Here is a 9444-nt window from a genome sequence, read left to right on the forward strand (position 1 = left end):
CTGTGTGTCTGTGTGTGTGTGTGTGTGTGTGTGTGTGTGTGTGTGTGTGTGTGTGTATGTGTGTGTGTGTGTGTGTGTGGAGCTGAAAGACAGGGGTGAGGCACTGGGGTTGCCTTCCCTGTTTCTGTTCTGACACAAATATAAGAACCTTTATGTGTTTTGTGTTGCTAACTAACAAAACAGACCCCAATCTCTCAACTGATTGGCCCGTTGAGATGAATGATAGTTAATGAATAATCATCAACTATTAATAAATCAATAAGCTACTTCATAATTTGGTCTCAAATCTCTGTAACATATTAAAATGCCAAGTTATGTCAAAAGGCCATTTCTCTGTTCACACTGTATGACCCGACCCTTGATTATTCAGTTATGTCATGTCATGTCATGTCATGTCATGTCATGTAGGAGTCCCAGATTGTGCAGACTCCACCCCAAATGGCACCCTATTCCATATATAGTGTACTGTACTACTTTTGACCAGTGCCCATAGGACACTATCTAGGGAATAGGATACCATTGGGGACACAGCCCCAGATTGTGCTGTTGTCATGCCGACTCTGACTCAGACAGTGCGTCAGTCAGTCAGTCAGGCAGCCTGTTAGTTATGGTAATAAGCAGTGGGTTTCTGATTCAGCTTGTCAATACATTCATCTACAGATGTAGTTAGACAGAGGAAACGTACGCATATTCAACATACACGCACACACACAGGCAATAGATCCACAGGAGGGAGGGGAGGTTAACAAAAGTCTCTCTCTCTCTCTCTCTCTCTCTCTCTCTCTCTCTCTCTCTCTCTCTCTCTCTCTCTCTCTCTCTCTCTCTCTCTCTCTCTCTCTCTCTCTCTCTCTCTCTCTCTCTCTCTCTCTCTCTCTCTCTCTCTCTCTCTCTCTCTCTCTCTCTCTCTCCCTCTCGCTCTCTCTCTAGTGGAGGTGCCAGTGAGTGTTGCAGTGGTGAGTGTGTTTGGCCTCGTCTCCTGCGTCTCCCTCTTCGCCTGGATCTGCTGCCAGCGTAAAAACACCAAGCCACAGACGACACCACCCTACAAGTTCGTGCACATGCTCAAAGGCGTCGACATCTATCCGGAGAGTCTTAGCGCCAAGAAAAAGTTTGCTGCCACCGCCAATGAAAGCAAGACCGACGTGAACGGAAACTGCAACGCCAACAGCAACAACGTTAAACAACAAAGACAACAGCAAGCGGCCTCCAGCCCAGCAGGGGGCAGAACGCCCCTTCACCTGGACCTGGAGAAACAACGTGACCTGAACGGCAACTTCACCTCCACCACCAAACCTCCACACTCCAACCCCCAGACCCACGCCAAGGTCCGCAGCTCCCCAGATCTGGACATTCCCTCCCCCCACCCAGGGTTCACCCAGCCTGGGGTTCCCTCACCCACAACCATTACCACCGCCAATAGCCTCTCCGGCCAGACCCCAATCCCCACCCAGGGTGCCGCTGACCAAGACAAACCCCAGGAGGGAGGCCCTGACGTGGGCCTCGGGACCCTTCACTTCTCCCTGGAATACAACTCAGAGAAGAAGGCCTTCGTGGTTCACATCAAGGAGGCCCACGGGCTGACCCCGACCGACGAGCAGTCCCTGACCTCTGACCCCTACATTAAGCTGACCCTGCTGCCGGAGAAGAAGCACCGGGTCAAGACTCGCGTCCTGAGGAAGACTCTGGACCCGGCGTTTGACGAGACCTTCAGTTTCTACGGGATCCCATTGGTCCGTGTGCAGGAGCTGTCCCTCCACTTCATGGTGCTCAGCTTCGATAGGTTCTCCCGTGATGAGGTCATTGGCGAGACTCTCGTCCCATTGGCCGAGATCAACCTGGCGGAGGGGCGTGTCCTCATGAGCCGTGAGATCATAAAGAGGAATGTCAGGGTAAGAGAGAGGGGTTCTTCCATTAGCGTCTAATACAAGTTCTGCTTGGCATAATTACCATTATCATAATATGAATGAAGTCCTCGGGGTAGTGAGGGTTTCTACCTGATTTAACAATACAGCCTCCAGGTGGCTAATAACACACAGTACTAATGGAAAACCACAGGTAGAATCGCAGCTCATGGCACCTTATTCCCTATTCTAATACCCTATTCCCTATAGCACACTTCATTTGACCAGGGCCTATAGGGTTCTGGTCAAAATGAGTCCACTATATAGGGAATAGGGTGGCATTTTTGGACCTAACCACAGTCATTTAGTTGTATCAGATAGCAGATTTCTCACTCTACCAGCCATTGTATCTTTAGAATCTCTAGATCATTCTAAAACAGATCATTCTAGAACAGATCATTCTAGAACAGATCATTCTAAAACAGATCATTCTAGAACAGATCATTCTAGAACAGATCATTCTAGAACAGATCATTCCAGAACAGATCATTCCAGAACAGATCATTCCAGAACAGATCATTCTAGAACAGATCATTCTAGAACAGATCATTCTAGAACAGATCATTCTAGAACAGATCATTCTAGATGTGATAGTGATATTCCATCCTCTGTGTAGTGCTGTCATTGGCTGTGGAGGTCTAGGACAGGAGTACTATGGCTGAGAGTTGTAGGCTCTGTTCTACTATATTCTATTATATTGTATTGTACACACATATTATGTGTACATTGGTGAAAGTAGTAGTAGTAGGAGAGAGAGAGAGAGAGAGAGAGAGAGAGTAAGAGAGAGATTGTAAAAGAGAGAGTGTAAAAGAGAGAGTAAGTGTAAAAGAGAGAGTAAAACAGAGAGTGTAAAAGAGAGAGTGAGTGTAAAAGAGTGAGTGTAAAAGAGAGAGTGTAAAAGAGAGAGTGAGTGTAAAAGAGAGAGTGAGTATAAAAGATAGAGTGTAAAAGAGAGTGAGTGTAAAAGAGAGAGAGTGTAAAAGAGAGAGAGTAAAAGAGAGAGAGTGTAAAAGAGAGAGTGTAAAAGAGAGAGTGTAAAAGAGAGAGAGTGTAAAAGAGAGAGAGTGTAAAAGAGAGAGAGTAAAAGAGAGTGAGTGTAAAAGAGAGAGAGTAAAAGAGAGAGAGTGTAAAAGAGAGAGTGTAAAAGAGAGAGAGTAAAAGAGAGAGAGTGTAAAAGAGAGAGAGTGTAAAAGAGAGAGTGTAAAAGAGAGAGTGTAAAAGAGAGAGTGTAAAAGAGAGAGAGTGTAAAAGAGAGAGTGAGTGTAAAAGAGAGAGTGTAAAAGAGAGAGTGAGTGTAAAAGAGAGAGTGCAAAAGAGAGAGAGTGTAAAAGAGAGAGAGTGTAAAAGAGAGAGTGTAAAAGAGAGAGTGTAAAAGAGAGAGTGTAAAAGAGAGAGAGTGTAAAAGAGAGAGTGAGTGTAAAAGAGAGAGTGTAAAAGAGAGAGTGAGTGTAAAAGAGAGTGAGTGTAAAAGAGAGAGTGCAAAAGAGAGAGAGTGTAAAAGAGAGAGTGTAAAAGAGAGAGTGGGTGTAAAAGAGAGAGTGTAAAAGAGAGAGTGAGTGTAAAAGAGAGAGTGTAAAATAGAGAGTGAGTGTAAAAGAGAGAGAGAGAGTGTAAAAGAGAGAGTGTAAAAGAGAGAGTGAGTGTAAAAGAGAGAGTGTAAAAGAGAGAGTGTAAGAGAGAGAGAGAGAGAGAGTAAAGGAGAGTGAGTGTAAAAGAGAGAGTGAGTGTAAAAGAGAGCGAGTGTAAAAGAGAGAGTGAGTGTAAAAGAGAGAGTGCGTGTAAAAGAGAGAGTGTAAAAGAGAGAGAATAAAAGAGAGAGTGAGTGTAAAAGAGAGAGTGAGTGTAAAAGAGAGAGTGAGTGTAAAAGAGAGAGTGTAAAAGAGAGAGAGTGTAAAAGAGAGAGTGAGTGTAAAAGAGAGAGTGTAAAAGAGAGAGTGAGTGTAAAAGAGAGTGAGTGTAAAAGAGAGTGAGTGTAAAAGAGAGAGTGCAAAAGAGAGAGAGTGTAAAAGAGAGAGTGAGTGTAAAAGAGAGAGTGTAAAAGAGAGAGTGAGTGTAAAAGAGAGTGAGTGTAAAAGAGAGAGAGTGTAAAAGAGAGAGAGTGTAAAAGAGAGAGTGTAAAAGAGAGAGTGTAAAAGAGAGAGAGTGTAAAAGAGAGAGTGAGTGTAAAAGAGAGAGTGTAAAAGAGAGAGTGAGTGTAAAAGAGAGTGAGTGTAAAAGAGAGAGTGCAAAAGAGAGAGAGTGTAAAAGAGAGAGTGTAAAAGAGAGAGTGGGTGTAAAAGAGAGAGTGTAAAAGAGAGAGTGAGTGTAAAAGAGAGAGTGTAAAATAGAGAGTGAGTGTAAAAGAGAGAGAGAGAGTGTAAAAGAGAGAGTGTAAAAGAGAGAGTGAGTGTAAAAGAGAGAGTGTAAAAGAGAGAGTGTAAGAGAGAGAGAGAGAGAGTAAAGGAGAGTGAGTGTAAAAGAGAGAGAGTGTAAAAGAGAGCGAGTGTAAAAGAGAGAGTGAGTGTAAAAGAGAGAGTGCGTGTAAAAGAGAGAGTGTAAAAGAGAGAGAATAAAAGAGAGAGTGAGTGTAAAAGAGAGAGTGAGTGTAAAAGAGAGAGTGAGTGTAAAAGAGAGAGTGTAAAAGAGAGAGAGTGTAAAAGAGAGAGTGAGTGTAAAAGAGAGAGTGTAAAAGAGAGAGTGAGTGTAAAAGAGAGTGAGTGTAAAAGAGAGTGAGTGTAAAAGAGAGAGTGCAAAAGAGAGAGAGTGTAAAAGAGAGAGAGTGTAAAAGAGAGAGTGGGTGTAAAAGAGAGAGTGTAAAAGAGAGAGTGAGTGTTAAAGAGAGAGTGTAAAATAGAGAGTGAGTGTAAAAGAGAGAGTGTAAAAGAGAGCGTGTAAAAGAGAGAGTGTAAAAGAGAGAGTGAGTGTAAAAGAGAGAGAGAGAGTGTAAAAGAGAGAGTGAGTGTAAAAGAGAGAGTGTAAAAGAGAGAGTGTAAGAGAGAGAGAGAGAGTAAAGGAGAGTGAGTGTAAAAGAGAGAGTGAGTGTAAAAGAGAGAGTGAGTGTTAAAGAGAGAGTGTAAAAGAGAGAGTGTAAAAGAGAGAGAGTGTAAAAGGGAGAGAGTAAAAGAGAGAGTGAGTGTAAAAGAGAGAGTGAGTGTAAAAGAGAGAGTGAGTGTAAAAGAGAGTGTAAAAGAGAGAGTGTAAAAGAGAGAGTGAGTGTAAAAGAGAGAGTGTAAAAGAGAGAGTATAAAAGAGAGAGTGAGTGTAAAAGAGAGAGTGTAAAAGAGAGAGTATAAAAGAGAGAGTGAGTGTAAAAGAGAGAGTGTAAAAGAGAGAGTGAGTGTAAAAGAGAGAGTGAGTGTAAAAGAGAGAGTGAGTGTAAAAGAGAGAGTGTAAAACCCCCACGGGGGGCCAGTACAAAAAAAAAAAAAATGAATGTATGTACTTGTAAGTCGCTCTGGATAAGAGCGTCTGCTAAATGACTTAAATGTAAATGTAAATGTAAAAGAGAGAGAGAGTGTAAAATAGAGAGAGAGTAAAATAGAGAGAGAGAGTAAAATAGAGAGAGAGTGTAAAATAGAGAGAGAGTGTAAGAGAGAGAGAGAGAGCTGTGTCTGTCTCTGTGTAGTATTGTGCACCAGGCTTCTAGACTCTTCTATGTCTCTGGTGAACTTGGCTCCTCCTGCTGCTGCTCTTCTGAGAACAGAAACAGGACGAAAGGGTTTGTATGTAGTGATGACGTCTTGTTTCTCAGTTGTATGTTCTCTCTCATGTCTCATGTGAACAAACGACAGATAGAGATAGATGGATAGATAGACAGATACAAACTCACTCATGAAAATGTGATGCTAGGTACTGAGAAACAGACCGTTGCCTATAACACTCTCCACGTTCCTACTTCTATGTGGTTGTTAGAGGAGAGAACAAAAGCTGTGGCTCTATAAGTGTTGTGATTAGAGAAGCGGGGCTTGTATGGAACACATGTCTGTAGTACTGAGGATCTGTAATGTTAATGTGGGTGTGGGACACAGAGGGGGAGGAGGGAGGAAGAGAGGAGAGAGGGAGAGCGAGAGAGAGAGAGAGAGAGAGAGAGAGAGAGAGAGAGAGAGAGAGAGAGAGAGAGAGAGAGAGAGAGAGAGAGAGAGAGAGAGAGAGAGAGAGAGAGAGAGAGAGAGAGAGAGAGAGAGAGAGAGAGAGAGAGAGAGAGAGAGAGAGAGAGAGACTGTGGGCTGTTCTACATTGTGGACTGTTCTACACTGTGGACTGTTCTACTCTGTGGACTGTTCTACTCTGTGGACTGTTCTACTCTGTGGACTGTTCTACTCTGTGGACTGTTCTACTCTGTGGACTGTTCTACACTGTGGACTGTTCTACTCTGTGGACTGTTCTACACTGTGGACTGTTCTACACTGTGGACTGTTCTACTCTGTGGACTGTTCTACACTGTGGACTGTTCTACACTGTGGACTGTTCTACTCTGTGGACTGTTCTACACTGTGGACTGTTCTACACTGTGGACTGTTCTACTCTGTGGACTGTTCTACTCTGTGGACTGTTCTACTCTGTGGGTGGAGGGTGTGGCAGGAGCAGCCCTCTCTCTCTTCTCTCTCTCTGACTGGAGGCCCGCTGGGGATTCGTCACACAGCGGAGGAGCCAGGAAATGGCCGTGTGTAAGTGCGTGGTCATTCTAGAAAATGAATTCATCTCATCTCTGGCTAAGACAACGCACAGAGTCAGTTGCAGTGGATCTGATACAGCTGAGTCTATGTGTTGAGGCACATACAGTATATAGATATCTGTAAAATGTCAGGTCTTTGAATTTATCCTTTTATTAATTCTACCTCTTTCCCCCTCTCTCCCTCCTCCCTCCCTCACCTCCGTCTACCCCTCTCTCCTCCCTTTATGTCTCTCCCTCCTCCCTCCTCCCTCCCTCACCCCCGTCTACCTCTCTCTCCTCTCTCTCCCTCCTCCCTCCCTCACCAACTCTCTTTATGTCTCTCCCTCCTCCCTCCCTCACCTCCGTCTACCTCTCTCTCCTCTTTCTCCCTCCTCCCTCCCTCCCTCCCTCCCTGTACCCCTCTCTCTCTGTCTCTCCCTCCTCCCTCCATGTCTGTGTATAGAGGGGTGCTGGTCGAGGGGAGTTGCTGTTGTCTCTGTGTTACCAGTCCACCACCAGTACTCTAACAGTGGTGGTGTTGAAGGCTCGCCACCTGCCCAAGACCGATAACCACACAACCTCAGGTAACACACACACAGAGACACAGAGACACAGAGACACAGAGACACACACACACACACACACACACACACACACACACACACACACACACACACACACACACACACACACACACACACACACACACACACACACACACACACACACACACACACAGTATTATTCTGTCAGATATGACTCACACAGACTTATATGATGAATGGTACCATGTTTCCTACATAGTGCCCTATGGGTCTGGGTCAAAGCTAGTACACTAGAGAGTAGGATATCACTTGGGTCAGACATACAACTCTTCATACAGGTCGTAATGACACAAGATGGAGCTAATTTGATCTCCTTGTAATATACAACCATTTTAGAAGCACAGAGTTTTATCCGGTCCATACCACACACACACACACACAGAGACACACACACACACACTCTCTGTCATCTTCTCTGTATTGATCTCTCTATTGATCCTTGGCTGGAATAATGTGCTATGAATTCTATTCTCTCTCTCTCTCCCTCCCTCCCCCCTCCCGCCCTCCCCCCTCGCACCCTCCATCCCCCCTCCACCCCTCCCGCCCCCCCCCCCCCCCCCCCCCTGCCTCCCTCCCTCCCTCCAGAGCCGTATGTGAAAGTCAACCTGTTCCAAGGGAAGAAGCGTGTCAGTAAGAAGAAGAGCCATGTAAAGAAGTGTTCCCCGAACCCTGTGTTCAACCAGCTGTTTGTGTTTGACGTGTCCTCCCAGGAGAGGCTGAGGGAGACCAGCGTGGAGCTCCTCCTAATGGACTCTGAGTCTCCACCAACCAGGAGGGGGGACTCCACCCGCTCCCCCAACCCCGTCCTGGGGCGCCTGGTCCTGGGTAACGCCGCCTCCGGCACCCCTGGAGAGCACTGGAGGGAGATCTGCGACCATCCGCGCCGGCAGATCGCCAAGTGGCACGCCCTGTCCGAGGACTAGGGTTTTAGGGTTGTGATGGCGTAAGGGCATTGCCTAGAAACCAGGCGTTGCCTAGAAACCGTCAGTTTAACCAACCAACGCCCAAGGAACTGTTGCTAAGTGAAAGGGGGTATGGGTTTGGGAGGGGGGGGTCATTCTAAGTGATGTCATTAATCAGTCAGTCATTCAGTCAATTTATCGATCGTTGAAGTCATTAGGGTTTGGTGACCGAGGAACCCGATCGCTCGTCTACGATTCCAAAACCCCCGGTAATGAAATTCTATCTCCATGGCAACAACAACCGATCATCACGGGCAACTGTGTGCAGTGCAGAACGCCCCAGTAACTGTCGCTAACGCTCTTCTTCTGCTATTGTTACTATAAATATTACTCCAAAATAACTAAACCTGTTAATATTACTACTGCTGTATAAAGACGTGAATTTTCAACCCTTTATTTTCTAAAGATGCTATCTATTATTTATCAAATGTTTTATTTATTTATTTGTTGGTTTTTGTACTCTTCTGGTTGAGTTCCTGACTATGTTTTGTAAGTAAAAGTGGTATTTCATATCATTGCATCAGAGGGGCGAGAAAATCCTAAATGAGGTGACAAGAACGAAGCTTGGAGTGCAGTAAGGACAATGTGCGTGTGCACGTGTGTGTGCGTGTGTGTGTGCGTTTAGGTCAGAGGGGATGAGAGGCAGTGTGTATTCTGTCTTCTTTACTGTGAGCACAAAGTCAGCAGGAAATGTACCTTACTATAAAACATGTTCCGAGAAAACCGCCTCAAACGTCTGTGTGTGTTTTATTTCAACGCTTCACACACATCTCCTTCAAATAAACACAGGTTTTAACGTCCTGTACACAAATCATACACCCTGAACTTCAGTTCCTAGTGTGCCTGAGCAGAATAATCCAAAGTTTTAGAATCTGGTGAACATTCTGAAATCTAATGAATGTTCCAGAATCCACTGAACGTTCTATAGAATCTAATCAAGATTCCCTTACATTCCACTGGCCTGTCCTCAGAACATCTTGGAGTTGTTCATCACTCCCTCCCTCCGTCTCTGAGAGGATGATGTAATCAGTCAGATGAGAGCTACTCTCAGATGATGTCATGGCACTGTATAATGTAATATCAGCTAAGTGCACGGCGGTGGAGTTGGCACAGCTCCCATAATTGTTCTCTCCCAGCCTTCAGGGGGTGCTGCCACACACCTCTCTCTCTCTCTCTCTCTCTCTCTCTCTCTCTCTCTCTCTCTCTCTCTCTCTCTCTCTCTCTCTCTCTCTCTCTCTCTCTCTCTCTCTCTCTCTCTCTCTCTCTCTCTCTCTCTCTCTCTCTCTCTCTCTCTCTCTCTCTCTCTCTCTCTCTCTCTCTCTCTCTCTCTCTCTCTCTCTCTC

At 45.2% G+C, this 9444-nt stretch overlaps 1 protein-coding gene across 1 annotated transcript; it reads left to right on the plus strand.

Annotated features, from left to right (window-relative positions):
• The first annotated feature begins 904 nt into the window (after nucleotides 1–904).
• LOC120030710 (synaptotagmin-4-like) lies at nucleotides 905–8829 on the plus strand. Its single transcript, XM_038976160.1, has 3 exons — nucleotides 905–1889; nucleotides 6998–7118; nucleotides 7725–8829. Exons 1-3 carry the CDS (start codon nucleotides 1059–1061, stop codon nucleotides 8060–8062), a joined length of 1290 nt encoding a protein of 429 aa, XP_038832088.1. The 5' UTR covers nucleotides 905–1058; the 3' UTR covers nucleotides 8063–8829.
• Nucleotides 8830–9444: the final 615 nt, after the last annotated feature.

The sequence above is a fragment of the Salvelinus namaycush genome, chromosome 36 (assembly GCF_016432855.1).
Source record: "Salvelinus namaycush isolate Seneca chromosome 36, SaNama_1.0, whole genome shotgun sequence".
Lineage (NCBI taxonomy): Eukaryota > Metazoa > Chordata > Actinopteri > Salmoniformes > Salmonidae > Salvelinus > Salvelinus namaycush.

Excerpts from the sequence above, each read along its gene's own strand:
- LOC120030710 (XM_038976160.1), top strand. The coding sequence starts at position 1,059 with ATGCTCAAAGGCGTCGACATCTATCCGGAGAGTCTTAGCGCCAAGAAA. Across the intron at positions 1,890-6,997 it reads TCATAAAGAGGAATGTCAGG|AGGGGTGCTGGTCGAGGGGA; the intron begins GTAAGAGAGAGG and ends GTCTGTGTATAG. Across the intron at positions 7,119-7,724 it reads CGATAACCACACAACCTCAG|AGCCGTATGTGAAAGTCAAC; the intron begins GTAACACACACA and ends CCCTCCCTCCAG.